Consider the following 23,580-nt stretch of genomic DNA (forward strand, 5'->3'; position numbering starts at 1 on the left):
GCTTTAATGAAAAGTCAGTAACATAACGAAGTGATCTTAAAATACCCGTTTCTCATCAAAACGAAACATATTGTTATTTTTCCTCTATCATATTTGTTATGGAAGCACAGCTAATAACCACCACCACCACCACCCCCCCCTGCTCCTCTGGACAGGTTGTTTGAGGACACTCCTCGAGCAGGTAGGGTGAGGACAAGTAAAAAGAAAAGCCTTCACTTTGATGATCCAGCACCTCCTCAGCTCTTAACTCACTTTTATCTGCTCCCCTTTCTGCGTTTTCACGTTTCCCTCCCGGCCGGATCGCTCGTCTCTGCGTCTTTGAATCGCAGTCAATAATAACATGGTAAATGTGGATGGAAATGTGAATGTGTCTCCCTGTAGATGAATTTTCACGGGAACAAATAGACGGCGCTGACACAGATGAGGTCGCTTACAGAGGTCTCACTCCGGGCGCATTTTCAGTCGGGAGCGTGAGAGGTGCGAGCAGCGCAGCGCGGCATCTTTCCAATAGACGATCTTCGGTAGAATAAACAGAGCACTCTGCTTCCTGTCTGTTGCCACGGCAACACTTAACAACAACACCACCTAACCCAGACCTGGGGAGGAGAAACCCTCTGCTCTGAATCCTGTGATAACCTCAACGTGCTCTCTGGGAGGATAAAGAAGTTAAGACGTGGGAGGAAACTTCAAATAAGCGCAACTATGAGTCAAAGACAGATCATTCAAGGTGAGACCCCTGAGTTGTTTTGATTCATAAAGAGGAGACACAGCTGATACTCCACCCTCTGACTCCGTTTGTGCGTTTGCAGTTTTCGAGCACTATCAGAAATCAAGGATGCAGTTTGTGCAAAGTGTTGCTGACCTGGCAGCCAGACCCCAGAACATAGAAGTCCTGCAAAACGCTGGTAAGGACCGCGATCCCGACTGTATGTGTACGTGGCTTCAGCTGCTCTTTGAACCAATGTTTCTCTCTCCCCTCCTGCAGGTGTGATGTCTCTGCTGCGTCCCCTGTTGCTGGATGTGGTTCCCAGCATCCAGCAGACAGCAGCTTTGGCTCTGGGCCGCCTGGCAGACCACAGTGATGACCTGGCCGAGGCTGTGGTGAAGGAGGACATCCTGCCCCAGCTCGTCCACTCTCTGGCCTCACAGAACGTCAGTATCTCATCCTTTGTTCCTTTAGACGTACACAGACTGATAATTATTGCTGCCAGAGATCTGGAGTTATACTGTGGGGTTGTCTCTGCCCTGGAGAGGCTCATGAGAGAGAGGGAGGGAAGAGAGAGGGACAGACAGAGGCTGTCACTCACCGGGACCTCAGAGTAGCACCCTCCTGAATGTGAAAGTGTGTTTTGGGCTAACCTGGCAGTTCGCCTGGGGGCTATTTCAAAACTCCAGAGCCATTACCATTAAAGCAACCAGGCCTCTATTTTCTCTCTCTCATTTCAGATGTTGCATGTAAGTTTTTTTGCAAATACAATTAATGGAAAATAGAATTGGCCTGTATTACATCATATGGTTTCTTTGTGTTTTTGTGCAGAGGTTTTATAAGAAAGCTGCAGCGTTTGTGCTGCGCGCAGTAGCCAAACACTCCCCTGAGCTTTCCCAAGCTGTGGTGGCCTGTGGTGGGGTGGACGCCCTGGTCCTCTGCCTGGAGGAGTTTGACCCCGGGGTGAAGGAGGCCGCAGCCTGGGCTCTGGGATTCATTGCGCGACACAATGCACGTGAGAAAGACGCACTGCCATGCTCCTGTGATTTCTTTATATTTGAGCATAACTTAATTAATTAAATGCAGACATGCGGCATGTGTAGCAATGCAGCATTTCCAATAAAACCTTACACACTTTTCTGTTCTTCACACACTACGAAAGGAGATAAAAGTGAACACACACACACACACACACACACACACACACACACACACACACACACACACACACACACACACACACACGTCCTTCATGTACATATCCGACCTTTTTCTGTTTCCATGCAGCGTTGTCGCAGGCCGTCGTGGACGCGGGCGCTGTCCCACTGCTGGTTCTGTGTCTTCTGGAGCCTGAGATGGCCATCAAGCGCATTGCAGCCTCCACGCTCAGCGACATCGCCAAGCACACACCAGAGCTGGCTCAAACCGTTGTGGACACCGGTGCCATTGCACATCTAGCTCAGATGATCCTTAATCCAGATGCCAAACTCAAAGTAAGTGAGCTCAAAGCAAAGTGTCACTTCAAACAGCTGCTTTTCTTTACAAATGTTCACAGGCTTGGAATGAATCAATAGCCAGGACATGCATGCTGAATATTCATGTAACCTCAGTGCCATCTGTTGTTTGGATTATTGAAGCTTCTTATTTCCCTTCGCTATGTTACCTGCTACATTTTGCATCATATCAATGACGGATACATGCTCCAGAGGGGTTTTGTGAAACAATTCCTACACTAAAAATGTAATTAAAAGACATAATGAGTTTACTATTTATGTTGCACACAGCTTTCTACCAAAACTCTGATAATGTCTAAATTACATACACAGAAATCAAAGTTCGGTCAGTGAAATAGATGCTCCACAACATGAAGCAGAAACCGACTTTAACTTTCAAAAAAGTGTCAATCAGCGTGTTTTTGTCTCCATCCAGAGGCAGGTGTTCTCAGCCCTCAGCCAGATCAGTAAGCACTCGGTCAGCCTGGCAGAGATGGTGATCGAGGCGGAGATCTTCCCTGCAGCAGTGGCCTGCCTCCGAGATCCGGATGAGTATGTGAGGAAGAACGTCGCGACTCTGATGAGGGAGGTGGTGAAACACACACCAGAGGTACCACACACACACACACAGACGCGCACACACACACACACACACACACTTGTGGCCGGACTCAGAGTAATGCATGCGTCCCTGTGTGTCCAGTTGTCCCAGGTGATTGTGAACTGTGGTGGACTGGCAGCAGTGATCGACTATCTGGGTAATTGCCATGGAAACCTGCGGTTGCCAGGGATCATGATGTTGGGATATGTGGCTGCTCACAGTGAGAACCTTGCTATGGCTGTCATCCTCTCCAAGGTGTGTGTGTGTGTGTGAGAGCGTGTTTGCTTAATCTCACGTCGTGCCACAGCTAAACCCTCCAGTAAATCCAGAGACATTCCCTCGGGTCCAGTATGTAGGTCACATGAACTGAACCAGAACGGTTGTGCCATGCGTCCTCCTGTCCTGCAGGGGGTGCCCCAGCTGTCCGTGTGTCTGTCTGAGGAGCCCGAACATCACCTCAAGGCCGCCACCGCCTGGTCCATCGGCCAGATAGGGCATCACAGCCCGGAGCACGCTAAGGCAGTGACCGCGGCGAACCTGCTGCCCAAGCTGCTGCAGCTCTACATGGACGCAGGCAGCTCAGAGGACCTGCAGGCCAAAGTAAGAGCCGCAGCTCTGCACGCTGCTGGGTGATTATTATTATATCACAGCTGGAATCAAAGTGAAAATAGTTTGCGTTTCAAAAACATTTTGGATTTCTATTATTTTTAATTCAGTAATATTTGGGTGGTGTCAGAAAGAGAAACTAACATTTACCACACCGTGAGCAGCAGTGAAGTATTCAGAACTAGTCAAAGTATTAATAGAGCACTGCAAGGAAAAAACGTCGGCATTAAATTCCGACTGTAGTAAATAAATATTATTTTAAAAAATATTCTTCTATCATATAAATTACAATTAAATATACACAGTGCAGAAACAACTGTTATTCATATTGTTGTTAAAATGGTTAGCGCCATTTTTAATCATTTCTTCAAATAATGATTTTTTTTTTTTTTTGTTAGAATTAGTTTGCTGGTTTATTGTGTCATTATCCAGTTTGTTAAAGAAAGAAGAAACGAGTGTTTCCTGGGTGAAACTTTGACTTAGTTTTTTTTCTTCCAACCAACAATTCAGAAATATTAAAAAATACAAACAACTTTTAGGAGGAAAAGCAACAAATCCTCATGTTTCAGAAGCTGGATCAATAAAATATTTAATATTTTTGCATTAAAACAATTAACAAAATTAACAGATTCTAGTGAGTTCCAGCTCTGCCTACTATTTATTTTATAAGCTCTTGTATTACTGTATATGCAAAAAATCCTAATCTATTTAAAGTATCTCAAATAAATGCAGTAGAGTAAAACATACTATACTTCCCTCTCAACTGTAATAGAGTACTTCAGTAAATGTCCTCAGTTACACTCCACAAACCAAAGCCTCCATGGGTTGAGTAACAGATTGGTCACCGGCTACAAACAAGCATGATTTTAAAAGCAGTTTTATTTCATTCCTCTTTTTTCAGTGTAAGAAGGCTCTGAAGAGCATCCTGCAGAAGTGCACCTACCTGCCAGCGCTGGAGCCTCTCCTCTACGATGCACCGAGCAACATCCTCAAACATGTGGTCGGCCAGCTAAGCAAGGTAACCCGTAACCTGCATTTCATTCATCCAGATAACTATCAGTTATCCTGTTGCTGTTGATTCAGCACACGCTGGGTTATGTACATGTGCATTAAGCAGCCTGTTGTCCCTCCTGTCAAAGGTGCTGCCTCATGACAGTAAGGCTCGGCGCTTGTTCGTGACCAGCGGGGGTCTGAAGAAAGTGCAAGAGATCAAGGTTGAGCCTGGCTCCCTTCTGCAGGAGCACATCAGCGCTATCAACAGGTGTTTCCCAGAAGAGATAGTCAGGTACAGTCACGCTGACACACATACTTCTGTTGATATGTAAGCAGTGACACACAACAGTAATCCAGGAACGTGTTATCAGACCCTCATGTCCTGATAGACTGTAGACTGTCATTTCAAGGCTGTGTGCTGGCTCAGTTGGAATTTGATCTTTTATTCCACTGTCAGCTAAAACCAGTCCTGCAGCCTACAAGCAGAGAATTAAAATACACAACATTATCATAGAAATAGCTTCAACAGATTTATTATTTCCAGAAATGGATTAGATTAGAATATATAAAAATATATCTAAATATTCTTCAGTATAGGATATTTAAAATGTGTGCATTTTGTTTCAGGTACTATTCTCCTGGCTACTCTGAGGTCCTGTTGGAGAGGTTAGAGAACTACCAGCCATCCTGACATCACTTCACAGTACACATGTTTTTAATGAAAGATTTACTGGTTTTAATGCCTTGGCAGTAAAATAAAGCTGTGTCAAAAATCAGTTTCCACCTGTCATACTGTGCTGAGGTCACACTTTTACATGTTCAACACATCCACAACAGTGTCAGTGTTAGAAAAGATAAAGGACTCATTCCAATGAAGTCGCCTTTTGATCATCACAACATTTACTTGAATCAAGGAACAGTTTTATTATCCTGCTCAAACAACCTCTGTAACACTTTCAAGACCAGGGAGACTTTATGGGAATCAGTCTCTTATACCGGCTGTAGAGAGGTCAAAGGTCAGGTTCAAGTGAAGGCACAGCAACCTTAGCAGTGTGTGTCCTTAAAGACACTTCAGGAGGCTGGATACTTGCAGATGAAAGTATTTGACCCTCAGAATAGCTCTGTCATCATTTTTCATTAAGCTATAGGCTCACCGGTGTGTTTTCAAAATATTTAATCAGAAGTAGATAAGACTTCAATACAAAGTGATTTATAATTCTGAAACACAGAGAAAAAATGATTTACGCTATTTGGTGGACTACTAGCTGTTTGCAGGGGTCACACTGCCCCCTGGCGACCGTGACCTCTCACTGCGGCTCCGCTGTGTACGTGAGTGCGCGCAGCGACACATGGCGAGCCGCTCTTTGTTTATTGTCTGCTCGGTCCGAGCTCTGATTATTCACAGCAGAGCCTCCACCTCTCTCCGCGGCGGAGAGCAGCCTGCAGCCGCTGGAGAAGTTGATATTATAGATTTTTTTTTAAATCACTCAGGACCAATTTTTACCGCTTGTTGTCTTGAACTGTCAGTGGAGGTTTTAACACCGCGGGGTTATCACTAGATACAGAGCTGGTCGAGCTACATGGAAGCAAATATTTCCGCGTGTATTGTCACACAGCCTCCACACAGTTTACACACAGTTTACACACAGTTTACACACAGTTTACACTCAGCCTCAGGGTCGTGACGCGGGCATTTCCCCTCATTTGGACCCGCTCAGACTGAGCCGTACCCGGGGCCGCTCCAAAACCACAAGTCCTCCTTTTGTGTGGCGGCGGACACTGGATAGTTTATTCTAGGAGAACTTGCTGATGTTAAAGGGAATAACAAAAATAACAGAAACAGCTGACATTCAGTTAATTTGGCTTTTAACACTATAAAAGGTCACGGAAATGAGATTTAGGCTCCAACCCAAACGGTTCCGACGTGTGCGTCATTGTCGGTAAGAGATAATAAGCACTCCGCAACTGGGTCTGACTGGGAACTGATGGTTGTGCTCAGGGAAATATACGTAAATGTTTTTGTACTCACTGAGTGGGAGGATAAAACTACTATAAATAATACATATTTCTAAGGAGGTTGTGCCGCAGACAGAACAAATCTGACAGCATCGAATAATCTCCTCTGGGACATTTGCAGCCTGGTGTGAGGAACCTTAACGTGAGCACTTCACGGAATGGAAAATAATATCTCATTTAAAAAACGAATATTTCTACATTGGCAGATTTCCCGTCATACATTTGAAGTGTGTCTGCATTAAAACGCTTTTAAGACTTTTAATGACTTTAACCTTTCACGGCGTCACTGTCACTTTGTTTGAATCTGTCACAAATGTCTCATATTATTTTGCGCATTTCTAAACATATACAACTTCTATTAGTTTATATTCAACTATGCTGCGGATGTAAATATAATTAATAAATATGCAAAAATGCTGCGGTGAAATTACATATGACATAATCATATTTAGCTCTAATTCAGCTTTCACCTGTGCAGTACTTTTTAATCTACCTCCTCAGGTGTATTTTGGTGATTTACGTTATAAATAAATGACGATTATTCACCAACAACCTCTGGCTTTCTTAGACTAATAGAAAAGAACGAGTCAACGAATTAACAATTAAATCCCACAAAGCTTTTTAACTTATCGATTTCTTTTTCGCAAATCCACGTAATGGTAAACAGCACGAAACAAACATGAAACAATAAAGGAACATGGGACTATAGCAGTAAAAAGGAACAAACGGTGAGTTAAGCAGAACAAGTGCTTTAATTGGTTTGAGTGAAGGCTTATGGGATGGAGTGTATTATTATTATTATCATCAATAAATGTGAAGAACAATGAACATACAACATCGTTTTGGCTTCTCTGTCACTAAAAGGACACTCAGTCACACCAACCACTGTCAGACAGCAAGAAACACACACACACACACACACACACACACACACACACACACACACACAGTAATGTTATCAATGCTTAGTCTTTTAGATACTGTAGTACTGGGGGCTTCTATGAGGCCAAAGCTCATTCTGCAAGGGGGGAGATGTTGACTCCTATGTGCAAATTCAATAGATGTAACTGTTTTGATACAATTGTTCAGTCCACAGATATAAGTTGATTTATAATTTTAAAGCCAGAAATGTCCCCAGCTCTGCAGATGCTATCTGGCCTCAAGTCATTTGTGATCAAATTTTTGCTTATCACTTGTTAAAACACATGAACACACACTTCATCTCCCAGTACAAAAAAAAAACAAAAAAACAAACAAAACAAAACAAAAAAAAACCCAAACAAACGCACATTATACAATACACAATGTTCTGTAAGCTCATGTGGGCTGCTGAGAGATGCTTTTGGCAAGTTAACGGTGGTGGCAGCAGGCTGACTGGTGTGTGGGGTTAATGGGTGAAGGAGCTCATTCATGAGAGGTCACCAGAGCAAATTCACTGCAAGGTACAGCAGCAGGATATGTGTGTGTGTGTGTGTGTTATCGGCTTGAATTTGCATCTGTCAAAGTCTGGCATCGCCTTCCCTACACACAGCCAGAGTCTATACTCCCAACACAGAACAGAAAAAATTAAAAAACTAACTCTCCCAGTGTGCACTGCTCTGTTTTATACACGTGCTAATGTTTTACTTAAGGAAGCCTCCAGGGCCGAACAGAGCAAAGCAGACTAGGCAGCGATTGTGTTCCCTCATTCCCTGTTTTTTTTTTTTTACTTGTTTAAGACACAACCCATGTGCATTTTGAACTATATGACAAGAGAAACAAAAACAGCCCATTTATAGCGACAGAACACAGAAATATCAACAACAGACTCAGGATGAACTATCAGCTCATAACGTCCCTGATAACCAAGTTTACACAAAACAGTGGAAGTAACGAAGCAGGAGAACACGAACCGGTTTTAGAAATAAAGAGGATTTGTTCATTGAAGTGTACGTGAAATTTTGGACAAAAAAAAACAACAACTTCTGTACTACTCATCTGTACTCAGTGGGTAAATGTGATGAAGATGCAGAGACTACTGAGGTGGGAGAAGCTGGACACACACACACACACACACACACACACATATACACACTCCACAATGCACTTACACACACAAATGTTCTTTATAAAAGCAGGAAATGGATGCCCGTACACACCGAATGGTGGTTTTACAGAATGGAAAACAATCCACCATCTTTAAATTTAAGACAAATATTAGATTTTTTTTTGTGTGTGTTCAAACAAAATACTAGAATAGTTTTGTTAAACTGACAAAATAATGTGAACAAATCTAAACACGGAGGTTTGGTGGTGACGGAGTGGAGGAAGGTAGAACGTGGGTTTGAAAATAATGTCAGAAAGAATGCGCGTCAAAGTAAACACCTATTAAAATAACCTTCAGCCTTAGTTAAAAAACAAAACAAAAGCAAAACTAAAAAAACGTTACAAAATATAAAATTAAATAATTTGGAAGTATAAAGGCACACATCTTGCACAGTGTATATAATGAAAAAAACTAATTATAGTTAGTTATTTAAAGCATGGTAGGGACTGTTTATGCTGGACAAAGTGGAGGGACACACAACCTGAATAGCAATACAGAGTATAAGGGAAAGGAAACTTAGTCCTGTGACATGCAATTCTGTATCACCTATATACACCTATATTAAGCACTGTATAAACTCAAGCAACAGCATTCTTCATTTATCACAGCACCGTCATTCACTCCCAGGGGTTGGCTCTTTTTTAAATACAACTATATTTCATGACAAAAACTCCAATGTAAAAAATATAAATGTGAATATAGTCTATGATATCTACACAAACATATTGTGATGGAAGCTTTTTTTTTTGCTTGGGTTAGAATAGTTAAGGACAACTTTACTTGTTTTAGTTGAATATCAAGAAGTGATACACGACAACACACGCTTAACAACTACTCTCACTTACATACAGGTAATATTGCATTTTCCTTGTTAAGACCATATTAACCAATGGGGATTGTGTTTGTAACATTTGGTTCCTTTCCACTTGTGCAAAATATACAAGAAAAAACAAAAAGAAAACATAAACAGAACAAGGTATTACCACATCAATTCATAAAACTGCCAAATTCAGACACAGATGAACCATTAACCTTTAAAAATGTCAACAATACCAACACAAACAACAACAACAACGAATAACAGGAGAGAACAATGCTGTTGGTGTTTATAAACTAAACAAATAACTTTAGGTCTGCAGCTACTCTTCCCACCCACCCGCCCTTCCCTTTTCGTTCCCCTCTTTTAAACACTGACACACACACACCAGTTGCCATCACTGGGTGTGTGCTGGTACGATGCTGGAGGTAAACCATCTTCTGTCTGTCCTGAACGCACAAACACACTGCTGCCTGGTCCCATTATCCACCACCACAAGACCCAAGAGCACTTTTTAAAGGATTGGAGCCCTCTGAACTCAACTTGTCCACGATCCCCATCTAATATTGCAGTAAGTTCTTCCCAGCCAATCCCTGTAGGTCGCACCCATGGTGACACATGGTGGAGGAGACAGGATTTGAGTTCAGCATACTAAGACTCAGTTCTATGAAAGGTGAGTTCCTTTCCTCTTTGTTGCAGCGCATGTAACAGAATAAGAGCTCCTAATCTCTAACAACACATAAAAGTGCAACATTTTTTTGATTTTACTCATAAGGTGCTGATGGCAACAGAAACCTAAAGGCTACTGATGTTTCAAACTGACACCCTAAAAAAACAAGGAGTGACTTACTATTCATCACTTCAGTCACACAACACTTCTGGGTCATTCCCTGCCACAGAATCAGAAACCGTGGCTAACTAACAACTCCCAACATATTCAAAGTTCTGCAAATGCCAGTAAATGACACTAAAGATAAGCTGTCAGCTCGAACCCCCTCCTTCTGCGTAAAGGTAAAAGGTACATATCCTTCTCTCAATCAATCCTGAATCACTGTGCATCACAACAAAGTCAAAGGAACAAAGCACTGAGACACTAGAGTGCAACTATTGCTGAACACAAGCGTTATAATTTACTGCAACAAGCGAACTCATCTCAGCTAATGACAAGTGTGGGTTTGAGTGTGTGCAAGAGAAAAACCCAAAAGCTCAACTCATTAACAGTACACAAAGAAGTTGGAGGAGAAAGGGAGGCATCTAAAGGGTGAGTGATGGAGGGGACACCCAAATGGGAAAACCGATTTGGCTGTGTACTTGTATAGCATTTTGGTGGAGGTCTGGCTGTTGGCCTATTGGAAGACTGCTTCCTACTTCCTGAAGCGGAGCATTTGCATTAGATGAGGCTCAATAGAAACTTCCTCTTTACGTCCCAGTCAAGTCCTCTCTTTGCAAGAGGTGGTGTCATTATGTGCTATAATCTGACCTCTGCACTCCCCTTTACCTCACACTATACCACAACATACCTTTCCCCAACCTCATCCTGGAGATTAAGGTAAATACAAACATAAAAAAAAATAAAAATTGCAGGCTGCTGAATGTTGTGTTAGAGGCAATTTAAAAAAAAGCCATATTCCCACATAAACAACCAGACAGACAAAACATATTACATATATATAAAAAAAATAACAAGTAACAACTTGGACACTTGCTTTTAACACCCTTATCGTCCAAAGTAACACATGAACAAAATTCAACACAGGAGTTTAAATGTAAACGAATGATGTTTTTCTTAGCTGCAGAGCATGGCTCCCCACTGAAAGAGAGAAACAAACAGGGAGGAAAGAGGAGAATGGATGAGGGAGAGTGATACAGAGACATCACAGCACCTTAATAATTCAGCCTCTCGATGCTTTTCTCTCCATCACTCCCGTTTTCCACCCTGCTCCCCACTTGCCCTCCCTTTCCCATGTGCCTCTGTGCCCCTGTTGCTCCTGGAGGCTATGACAAGATAGTGGTGATGAAATCGTAAAACCTCTTGGAGTACTGCTCTGGGTTCACTGTGGAGATCTCTGCACCGGCCTGCAGGGGGACACAGAGACAAATGTGTATAGTGTATTCATCTGTAGTTAGTCTTTTTTTTTTTTTTTTTGAGAACCATTTAAATAGTGCCTGTGTGTAGCTACGTACCCCATGTTTGACCGTCTTAGCGGCATGCGCAGCTTTCTTTTTGGCATCATAATGCTGCAGGATATCTATGATAGCCATGAAGTAAATCTCCTTCCTGGGAGCACCTGAAGTTAAAAAACAAATGCACCCTGAATGAGAAATTATGCATTTCTATAGAACCATCAGGTTAAACCTGGTACTATTAAACGTGACAATCAAAATCCCTGACAACTTATTGACAACAGTAGGTTTCACAACTACAATAAAACTGGAGTGAAAACTGCAATATCCAGTAGGGGGAGCTCTCAGCACTGTATTTCAAGTTCAACTGTTCAATACAACCCTCACAATGCCAGGGGGTATATGTAACATTATGTTTTAAGCCTGAATCGCATATGTATCTAGCTACTCACTATCATTGCTCTTGATTGCGTAGACGTCAATGGCAGGATCAAACTCTCCAGGCGAAAGAGGCTTGGTGCTGTCCAGAGTGTTGCTGGGGCTGTCTGGAGGCGTCCCAATGCCCCCACCATCACTCTCCCCCTCCTCCTCTGCCTCATTGTCCTCACTCTCCACCTCCTCCTGCTCAGCCCGCTCGACATCATGAATACCCACCAGCAGGCTATAGTCCATGAGCTTCAACTGGGCCAGGAACTGAGGTCAATTTAGAAGAGCATAGAGGTTTAGGAAGAAGGAAGATTGAGTAGAAAGTAGAAAGCAAAGCCAGAGTAAAAATGAATAGTTACCTAACACATTAATACTGTAAGAAACCTCGGAGTTATCTTTGATCAGGATATCTCCTTCACTTCATACATAAAAGAAATCTCTAGAACTGCCTTTTTTCACCTAAGAAACATTGCTAAAATTAGGAGCATCCTGTCCCAAAGTGATGCTGAAAAACTAGTCCATGCATTTGTTACTTCCAGACTGGACTATTGTAATTCATTATTAATAGGTTGTCCCAATAACTCATTAAAGAGCCTCCAGTTAATCCAAAATGCTGCAGCCAGAGTTCTGACTGGAATTAGCAAGAGAGATCATATTTCTCCAACGTTAGCTTCTCTCCATTGGCTCCCTGTTAAATCCAGAATTGAATTTAAAATTCTTCTCCTAACTTATAAATCCCTTAATAATCAGGCTCCATCTTATCTTAAAGACCTCATAGTTCCTTATCTTCCAAGCAGAACTCTCCGTTCTCAGGCTGCAGGTTTACTTGTGGTTCCTAGAGTTTCCAGATGTAGAATGGGAGGCAGAGCCTTTAGCTACCAAGCCCCTCTCCTGTGGAACCAGCTCCCAGTTCAGGTTCGGGAGGCAGACACCGTCTCTACATTTAAGACTAGACTTAAAACTTTCCTTTTTTATAAAGCTTATAGTTAGAGATGGATCAGGTGACTCTGAACCATCTCTTAGTTATGCTGATATAGGTTATTCTGCTGGGGGACCTCTACTGATAAACTGAGCTCCTCTCCTCTCTCCTTTCTCTTGTATCAATGCAAATGCCACCATTGCATGTCATTAACTTTGTGTCTTCTCTCTCTTTAGTTGTGTTTCCTCCTCTCTGTCTCCCTCTCTCTGTACTTTTCTGCAGGTATCCTCGGCCTAGAGCTGTACATCTCCAGAATCCAGTTCATCTGCCCAATGTTCTTGATGCTTGTTGTTGTCTTTATTGCCTGCTGTTCTTTTCTCTCTTCTCTTTCCACTCACCCCAACCGGTCAAGGCAGATGGCCGCCCACTATGAGCCTGGTTCTGCTGGAGGTTTCTTCCTCTAAAGGGAGTTTTTCCTCTCCACTGTTGCCTAAAGCTTGCTCAAATGGGATTGTTGGGTTTTCTCTATAATTTTTTGTATAAATATTTTCTGTAAGGTCTTAAACCTTACACTGTAAAGTGCCTTGAGATAACTTCTGTTGTAAATTGGCGCTATACAAATAAAATTGAATTGAATTGAATTGAATTGTCTACACAAATAACTACACGTTACTATATACAGTGGCTTCAGAAAGTATTTACACAACTAAATGTTTTGCAAACTTTGCAAACTGTAAATAAGGGATTTCGGTTTCAGATTTTTAATACACTTGCAATGATTTCTAAAACATGTTTTTTTCCTTGACTGAACATTGATGAAGAGACTTTACATCATTAAATGGAACCACTGAATTGTCCCCACAAAATGTTGACGTCACCTTTTACACTTAGCTTGCAGAGAGTCACATTTTTAGTTGCAGATTGTTAACACATACCTCCACATCTTTCCTGAGCTTTTCCAGGAACATTTTCTTATTCTCTCCATCAATGTAGATCTTCTGCCCATCATTAATGAAATCATTGTCCTTGTAGGTAGGCAGCTCCTTGGCCTGGTATTGGAGATTATAGACCAAATAAACAATAGTAAGAGACACTGCAATACTTTTCACACCAAAGAGACTCGGTACCTCAGCCAGCAGATAACAATGTGAAAGAATCCTGGTGCTTAAAACAAGTGTTTCTCTTATAATATGAGTAATAAATAGTTTCTTGAATATATCTAAATAATGCTTGAGATATTTAAACTACAGCGGTGCTTCAATATTTGTGAATTTTGTGAACTTAAACATGATCAGATTTAATGGAGCAATAACTCCAGCTAAACATTTCCATTAACTGTTAATCAGCCCATTCCTCCTCCCAGAACAGCTTTAACTAAGAGACGTTTGCTTCTTAGCATTAACTGTGTTAATATTACAAGGTTTTACTTGACCGTTCCAAAACATAAAATTTTATCTGCTCTTATCATTCATTGGTAGGAGTAATTAGCCACCTGATTATCCACCTTTTCTTAAGCTTCAGTTCAGTTGACATTTTCCCATAGAATTTATTTGTACAACTCTGATTAGCTACATCAACGACGGCCAGGTACCCAGATCCTGATGGTGGAGTCACTCTGTTTGTTGAATTGCGTTCCCTTTATCTAGTTTAATGCCAATCCGACAAAATCTGATCATATTTTAGGTAATATTTAGGTAAAAATAGAATAAAAAAATAAATATGAAACAATTATAATTTTTTTGAAGCACCACAGTAAAGGTCAACAATTGAAAAGGAAGGAAAGATTTACTGGAAGGAGTAACACCAGTATCAGTGTTTTTATAGTCCAAAACAAAGAACAAAACAAAAACAATTAAATATCCAGTAAATGTTATGATAGGACCATTGGAAATGAGGGGATATTTCAAAATGCATCATCACAAAGATTAACTTTGATCCTAGCAATGAGTCATGTCAATAACAAATTACCAACAATTTTAAATTCACCTTCATGACAAGACAATCCTGCATGTTGAAATACCCAGCTGACATAAGTGTGGCTCTGAGTCTGTGGTTTCTTAGACATGTCTGTCTTACCTAAGAAACCACAGATTTAGTCAAATACAACATATACTGCAGCCTATTATTGGTATAATAACTTGGGTAAGCACAGTGTTTTCTAATCAAGCAAGAACTCTTCTCAAGCTAAACTATTTAACTGTGTGAAACAGTACATGCAGCATGCTCACAGCAGAATACAGATCTATCTGATGCACAGATTCACCTATCTTTCATAATGTTTACAGTACTTCACAGCACCACAACACTCGTTTTTTTTTTTTTTGTGTAGAGGTTTGAACAACTCTTTAAATGCATCTTATAGATCCATACACTACCAAGGAGACCCAATGCAAAGCCAGGATTAATCCTTGTTGGCACTGGGCTGGACTCCAAAAAGCACAAACTCTTTTTAGTTTGATAATAGAGTATGTTTTCTCTTTATTTATATTATACTAATATTGTCCATCTAAGATGCTTTTTGGAAACCAGATTGTGGCTTGTAAAACCTAGTAAAGCCAGTACATCTTTGTGACATATCACTACTACTCAGACTGTAAGCAGGAGGAAGCTTTTTTCTCTTTAAATGTCTGCCTACTGGGATTAACGTTCTCCTAAACCAGGCTGCGGCAACACTGCCAGCAGCCTGTAGGGGGAAGAGGTGTTATGTGAAGAAGAACAAGGTCTGATTCTGAGTCACTGATGGGGGAAAAGAGAGCAGGAAATGAGGTAACAGGGCAGCAGCAGTTTAGCTACTACAGTACTTCTATGGCAGCAGAAGAAGAGCAGCAACAGCACTAGAATGAACTCAGACTGCACACTGACACACATACACACACGCATACAGAAAAGACCTCGGCACAAATGAACACAGAAATACTTCTCACAAAATAGGAACTTTGAGCACATATACTGTGTATACAGATATAACACAGACATAGACCTCCAATCTGCAATAAATATGGGATGAACAATTTGCTAGAGTGAATATAGATGCAAAATAAAAAGTAAATGTAGACGCATTGTAAATTCAATTGCATAGAGGAAACTGTTTTACAGGTCTGTCACCTAAACCAATACCTCACCTTTCAAACTTTTTTTCAATGGAAATGTCTCTTATCAATTCATTACAACGATTTTTCCTAGTCATCCAAATTAGTCTGTTATCGATTTTCACTATTTCACTGACTGCAATAACTTGTTTCTGACTGATAAGTGGTCTACATTGAAGATGGAAAAGATAGGTAAGAGCTGTGTCACAAGTGAAATTATCCCCAAACAAAATTTTTGTCTCTAGTCAGATGGTTGGAAAATGGATTGTGGACTGTGATAACAAAATCTTTATGTTGTTAAAGAGACAAATCAAGGTCTTTCTCTAAGACCTGTTGTATATTAACACTCATAGACCAGGATGTAGATCCAGTTGCTGATGCTGTTAGGCACAAATGAATATCCATCAGCAGGTATCATATCAGTGATATGCAACTGAATCATAGTTAATGTGATTTGCCTTTCTGAAACTAAATGTGTTATTTCATGTCAAAGTGAAAACAGATATCGACAAAGTACTCTAATTGAATTAAAAATAGAAGACTGAAAATAAGTGACTGCATAATAAAAAAGAAAAAAAAAAGAAAAAAAAAAAGAAAAAGTTTAGTAAAGCTTAGTAACTTTCCATACAAATACACTTCATTTCAGGGCGCAGGGGAAGACCACATCTGTTAATGTCACCTGCTCATTAATTTGTATTGAAGAACTATTTTGCATGTGTGTGTATTTATTAGTTTTGGTTTTTAACTTGGAATAAAAAATTACCAACAAGGCAAGGACGTTCTCCCTCTGACATGAATTATCCTTCCAGCAGTCTAACAACTTGGCCATGCAGTATGTCCTTCACATTCATGCCTTCACTTTACTCTTCCATTTCTTGCTCTCCAGTGTCTCAGATACATGTTGGTGCCGTTGAGTGACTTGCTGACCATTTGAGCAAAATATGCCTCTAAATGGATGAAAAGTGTGCAAGATAATGGCCTTGAAATAACTGCGTATTAGCCCTCAAGAAGACGAAGAAACGAAAAATGCTCGGCAGTACAAAAAATAATAGGTTGAATAGATCATGCCTGGTATATGAGCCCTGGTCCTCTTACATCTCTTACGTGTTTCATGGCGCAGTAAAAGCGTGTGGCAATCCGCAGTGTTTGCAGCCTTTGCTGAACGTTACCAGATTTGGGCCGTGGAGGCACATCCTCTGGTGGGGGCGGCTGCTAGAACAGGGGGAGTGAGGGAGGGACGGTAGGGGTGGAGGAGAGGAGAGAAGAAAGGAGAGAGGAAGGAAGTTGGAAGTAAAGGCAAAGTGTTTAAAATGTAACAGAACACAATTGTTTCAGCTTGGTAGAGGGTTGAAAGGGCATCAACGCGAAAGATCCGTCTCACCAGTCTGGATGTTTTGGATTTTTACATCTTTACAAGAAACTGTATATCTACACTCAACAGGTTCACCCAATTACAAAGTAAATATGTGTGATGATTTTTGCTTTTAGATATTTATGCTTTTTCCATGTTATTTTAACCTATCAATTAGATTTTAGACTCTAAACACTGATATTATGACAGTTTCCTGACATAAATACTAGTTGGAATTAGGAAGCCGCCTGCAAGTACTAGCTTAATGACAGCAGAAGCTGGAGCTGGGCAGGATTTGCAACCTATATACTACCAAATATGTATTCTGGATAAGGCACTACTAATTAAATATCAAGGCCCTTCACACTTGTCATAGCAAAATATTAAAGCTAAGTGCCCCTGCCGGTGATACTAGTGGGTAGTGCCTCGAGGGGAGTAAACAAAAACAACTGTAGCAGAGTGCTACTGAGCAGACAGCCAGTAGAAACACAGGTGGTATTCCACAAACCAAATACAGTGCCTATTATCCATTTGAGAACATACAAACCAGGTCACAATACTGCAACTGCATGAATCACCTAGATCAGCATTTGCCAACTTATGGGTCAGGACCCTAAATGGGTCATGGACAACTTATTGACGTTAAAAAAATAAGGTAAAATAACTAGTATGATTTGATAAACCCAAGTAATCAAATTTACCTAGATCTACCTAGCCAATGAATGTGTAACCACAATGACCATTTGCAAAAAATAAAATAAAAAAATTAATAAAACTGCTGTTCATCCACCTGTTTAACAACCACAAAATGTATTATTATTATTTTATGAAAACAAAAACACATCTCATATGTGGGTAGAACATAAGATGTCCAAAATATGCAACAGAACAGAAGCTGGTGTTCACACACATCAGAATGTGCTAGAAAAAATGTAAATTTAAAAAGATGCAAAAAACATTATAGACCATGCAGATGCATGCATGAAGGGGAAATGGTCATGCAGTCAGGAGAGAACTCTGCCGTGCTTGTTGTTTGTGTGTGTGTAGCTTTTTTTTTTTTTTAAAACACACACACGGTGTCTTTTGAACAAAACTAAAGATTATTATTCCATTTCATTTTGAATAATGAACTTTTTTCTTCAACACTTAAACTGCAGTGTTGGTAGTGTTCACATGTTCACATTTTATCCATAGCCAAGCATCAACGAGCACTTGAAGAGGGCAGCTGGAGGTCAAGTTAAACATGTCTTTATGTGTATCCATATAAATCAGCTTCAGGAGAAACCAACAGTCTCAGCAGCCAGATCCCTATCTTTCATGACCGGGGCCTTCGATTTCTGTAACCTTTTCCAATGTGGGTGTGAATGTGTGTGCACCCTCCAAAGTACGTATATAAAAATGAATTTTGCTTTGCATTCATGCATAGTTCTACGCATTCCCAAAACTCACATATATAATAATAAATAATGGCAAACAAGAGTTATGAACGTATCTGCTTCTTAATCTGTTGTAGGACTGTAAATGGTGTTTCACACACAGCTGAGCTGTAGGCAAAAAGAGGTCACACAGTAGGCTCACGTGTGTTAAATCCTCAGCTGCTTTGTTTTTCCACTCATTTGTTCTAATCCCTACAATGTTTTGTTCTTCCATTTACAGTAAGCTATATTTAGTCTGGGGATTCCCTGAAGTCTTCTATGCCTCATTGCATGGTGAATAAGGCTCCGTAAAACCTAGTGGAAAGTTCAAGACCCTATATATCAAAATGGTGCTGCTTTTATATAAAACCCATTGTGTAATGGAAAAAAAAAAACAAAAAACAAAAAACAAAACAAAACAAAACAAAAACAAAAAAACACACACAATCATCAATGACAACAATCTTCCCTTTCCAATACTGTTGAGCTGACCAGTTACATAGTCAAATTAACTGGTCACCAAAATCCGTTTTCAAGGAGGCAGTCATCAAATGTCATCACTCAGAAGTTTTTAATCTAAAAATAAATATAGTATGGTATGCCATTATATCCATTCTAGTTGTTGAAGCACAGTGAACCATAATGTTCTCTCACAATTTCAGAGACCATTAATTTTTGACCAGTGAAACTATCCATGGAGCAACAAACAGAAACCTTTTCATCACTGACAAACACACAAGAGCTCTTCCTCATATATACTGCTCATACACCGCACGCACGCACGCACGCACGCACGCGCGCACGCGCGCACACACACACACACACACACACACACACACACACACACACACACACACACACACACACACACACACACACACACAAAGAAAACGCATTGTACACAAGACTACTCTGATTCATGGGACAATATCTGTTTAAAGAAAACAACACATACTCAGAAACACACATACATCTAATCCTCAATCTTTCACACACAGACAGCAAGCAGGGGGACTGATGATACAGCAGAAATGAGGTTGAAGGGAATAAAGCAAATAAAAAAAAACATATAGCGTGCAGGGGCTAGAAAGGAATGGGGTGATGAATTAGGTGCTTACTAAAGGAGATGGATATTTGCTACTGTCATCCCCACTCGAAGGGAAACAAAAGACAACAGCAAAGTCGTGTTAGTTGGCCATTTGTGTGATGACAGTGAGCCTGGAATTGTTGTGTTATTTACTAAAACCACTGAAAACACATTTTGTTTTCTCTTATATTCTCTATGTCCACATGGCTTCAGAGAACCTTAATAACTGACCAACTTACAGTATCTTACAATAGTGATTAGATTACTTAAAACATTAGGTTTCATAAGTAGTACCTAATGAGTACTTGTAAAACCATGCTATCCAGTTTCTCAATACTTTTTCTTTTCCTCCTCCAAAAAATGTCATCTGAACTTAGATGTAAACTTGTCAGTGTCCACCTGTTCAATCCATACCTAGTCTGACTTCTTTTTGTCATCAGGAACAGCTGAACTTTCAGTAGTGCATGTCCTGATATACTGAAAGGACAGTTCTCTGTTAAATGGACAAATATACTTTAAATGCAGAATATGGCCATTTGTATATTTACTATTATTCTTTCCAGTAACTAAAAAAGGTGGGAGGTAATTTTACTAAGTGCAAAGGTGAAGTGAAAGACGTAAGAATGTGGTTAGCAAATTGACAATGTCTCATAGGTATGGATTGAAACACATACAGTGCATCAGTTCTAAAACATACGACAGATGCAGAGTTTTTTTTGTAAATGCATGATTTACAAACCATTGCTGTTGCTATGTTAGACTGAGACATTTGTTTATGTATAAATGTAACATTGAATTAACTCCTATTTTGAAAATGTTTAAATATTGCTATACTTGTAAGTTTAAAGTGTACAGTACAGGTTAAGAGCCCTTTGTTGTGCTGAAGTTTAAACTTATGTGGAAATGTTTAACAGTGGATCCAGGCTCAGGACAGACAACTGTACCTTCTCCTTGTCACTGGCCTCTCTTGCCACAGTGGAACCCTATAGAGAGGGAGAAAAATAAATAGAATATTATTCTCCATAACCTAATTATTACCAGAAACATTGGAAAGTCCTTTCCAGAAACACAGGACACAATGACTTAAAACAGCTTCATTCTGCACTGAGTCTAACTAAATATGTATGCGTCTGATGGTCTAAACCCAGTTTCAGAACATGCAGGGATCCAATATGCTACATGTGGCAACATGCTTATGCAAGAGTTATTCCATGTATGCACTGCCTGTAACCATCAATATGTTCACACTAACTTGCCACAATAACACAACTGTGGAGGTTTGCAGACATGTGGGTTTTCACAGAATGCCACATTTCCTTCTCAGGAGAGTGGTAGTTCCATCCCCTCATACCTTGAGATCATATTTTTTGTAAACAGAAAGGCGGTGGGAGAAGACGTTGCGTGTAACGATCATGTAGGTCTCATCTCCATCCACGGTGAGCCGGTACATCCCCAGGAACTGAGGCAACAGCGTGTTTCCATGGCACTCCACAATGAACTACCATAAGAGAACAGGCAGTTGCTTACTATATGCATTAGAAGTTAAAAATTAATATTAGAATTATGTAGGTGTTTATAATTCCCATTTTTTACAATGTTCCTTCAGAGAAACAAAAGCCCCTAAAATCATAAGGGGCTCTTAAGATTTTGCTGTTTCTTTCTGTAAAGGGATTAAGAGTTTTAGGAAGCTGATGATATGAAAGAATTGAATTTTATTACAGGTAGTTATCACCTGATGGTATTTCTTTAGAATGTTATGCATTTCTGCCACATCCTCGCTGCTGATGGTCTTGATGACATAGCGTTTGTCAAAAGACGTGTGAAAGCGGGCTCCACTCCGTCCTTGGGCCTCACTGTTCATGGGAGAGCTACGTGTCAGAGAGTTCTGCAAACAAACAGAGCAAAATCAAAAAAGACACAAATTTCAGGATGTACACACTGAGAAGTCAACAACTCAACTCCCACACTGACATCTCACAATTAAATAGCTGATGGTGAAATTAATATTTTTCCATTTTATTTGGAGCCACTCTTCTAACATGTTTTGATGAAGCTCTCAATACAGCATGTCTAGATCTACCTTTGTGTGTAACCACATAGTAGTCTCCAGTTTAACCATATGGAGTTCTGACCTCTGAGCCTGCTGCCTGTCAAAAACAACACAGAGACACGGACAGCTGCTGCCCAGAGTCTGGAGCACAAAAGTAACATGATCCAACACCCCTGGCTCAATGGCTCATTGTCCAAGAATTCCTGATGTCCTCTGCCCTTAGTTACCCCTATCTCTGTTATTTCTTTTCATCAATTCCTTGTATTACAAAGTGAGAACTAAGCTTAAAGGTAAACACTTAAACAACTGGTATGCAGCATTTCGTTCATATGTTTAGTGTGGAACACAGAACACAGAAGTGGTTTGTGTCAGGTTGAAATAGTTTACGAAGCCCCTTGCATGAAGCTGGCTTTCATAGTGATATTATAGTCTTTTTATTTTGGTTAATCCTTTCCCAGCATTCATTTATTATAATGTAGGGAGATTGGTTGATGTTTGTATATATATAACTCTCTAAAAACTTAATTTAATACATGTAGAAAAGAAGTATAAATGTTGGTAATGTCACATTCCTTAAGACTGGCTGCCTTAACACCCCTACTGCCAACTCACTGCAGCCAGCCGAACCCTAATGTAAACATGTGAAAAAGGACAGCTGCACTGAGCTGGGACACAATGACCTCCAAATACTGCCAACTCACTGCCTGCACTGGGAATGAGGTTCATCAAGGAAAGAGGGAAAACTAGAGGAAGACAAAGATTGGGCTAAAGGGAGGAGGAAAGTCAAGACTGGGATCTGACTTGTTTTGGAATAGATAAGTGTTTATTTCACTTAATTATTTTAGTAGTTTTATTTCATTTCTTTTCTTTTATAAGATACATCAAATTCAGATACAGTAAGAATATCAGAATTAAGCATTGCCTATAAGATCACTTCTCACATCCCAATTCACACAAATTAAGGGCAAAGATGAAAAAGGATGTGTATTTTGTTTGACCAAAAGTAGCTGTCATGTTACAAGGCTTGTGTTTTATTTGTGAAAGTAAAGCATTTTTTCATACCAAGAAGTCCTGATCATCAATGCTAAACCTCTCTCTGAGGTTTCGGAACACTAGTGGACAGTACTCCTTGAACTTGAAATGGCTGGGCATGTTCTCCCTGTGTTTAAAAGCACACAATTAAGAAAATGAAAAAACAAACAAACAAACAAACAAAAAACAGGCAACACATGTGACATATTTATATATGTAGTGGGTCCTCAAACATTTCAAGGAATTCTGAAAATAAAATGGATTTCATGGTATCATATTTTTGTGAAATACAATCATTAAAAAATGTACTCAAAAACACCTTACTTGTTAAAGAGATGGTTGTCCACTTTGATTTTAGAATAGGCCTTGAAGTCGTCTGGCATGAGCATAATTGGAATCTGAACATGGCTTAACTCATTTATCTGAGAAGAAAAAAAAAAATCACAAGAAGGAAGGAGAGCTTAGTAATTTATCTTGGAACAAAATTATCAAAAGTCATGTCACAATAAAATACTACAGAGGTAAGGAATCTAAAAGCCTTAGGATACAGAGCAAAAATAGTGTGATTCACCGAGAGAGAGACATTTAGAGATTACTGATTATTACTGATGATTATTATATGACAAAACCTTCTGGACATGTGAGGTATGTTAACTAGTGAATAAGTACCCTTTCTTCATGAAGACAAATACAAAGATTAATAAAAAAAAAAAAAAATACAGAATAAGTCAGGGGATGGACACAAGAACATTTCCAAGTCACAGAACAG

At 40.1% G+C, this 23,580-nt stretch overlaps 2 protein-coding genes across 2 annotated transcripts in view; one reads left to right on the plus strand and one right to left on the minus strand.

Annotated features, from left to right (window-relative positions):
• Nucleotides 1-342: 342 nt before the first annotated feature.
• spag6 (sperm associated antigen 6) lies at nt 343-5,247 on the plus strand. The gene is made up of 11 exons (XM_026362896.1): nt 343-727; nt 810-905; nt 986-1,152; nt 1,538-1,721; nt 1,994-2,199; nt 2,636-2,809; nt 2,903-3,055; nt 3,209-3,400; nt 4,308-4,424; nt 4,546-4,691; nt 5,027-5,247. The coding sequence occupies exons 1-11, from the start codon at nt 703-705 to the stop codon at nt 5,088-5,090; spliced, it is 1,524 nt and encodes a 507-aa protein (XP_026218681.1). The 5' UTR covers nt 343-702; the 3' UTR covers nt 5,091-5,247.
• A 1,896-nt stretch (nt 5,248-7,143) lies between these two features.
• pip4k2aa (phosphatidylinositol-5-phosphate 4-kinase, type II, alpha a) overlaps nt 7,144-23,580 on the minus strand; it is a 32,962-nt gene continuing 16,525 nt past the window's right edge. Inside the window, exons 2-10 of the mRNA XM_026362897.2 lie at nt 23,136-23,233; nt 22,842-22,938; nt 21,462-21,614; nt 21,081-21,227; nt 20,674-20,712; nt 13,723-13,836; nt 11,895-12,135; nt 11,503-11,606; nt 7,144-11,394 (exon numbers count right to left, since the gene is read on the minus strand). Coding sequence (XP_026218682.1) covers nt 11,314-11,394; nt 11,503-11,606; nt 11,895-12,135; nt 13,723-13,836; nt 20,674-20,712; nt 21,081-21,227; nt 21,462-21,614; nt 22,842-22,938; nt 23,136-23,233 — 1,074 coding nt within the window. The 3' untranslated portion in view covers nt 7,144-11,313. The remainder of the gene's footprint in view (nt 11,395-11,502; nt 11,607-11,894; nt 12,136-13,722; nt 13,837-20,673; nt 20,713-21,080; nt 21,228-21,461; nt 21,615-22,841; nt 22,939-23,135; nt 23,234-23,580) is intronic.

Source organism: Anabas testudineus, chromosome 2 (genome assembly GCF_900324465.2).
Source record: "Anabas testudineus chromosome 2, fAnaTes1.2, whole genome shotgun sequence".
NCBI lineage: Eukaryota > Metazoa > Chordata > Actinopteri > Anabantiformes > Anabantidae > Anabas > Anabas testudineus.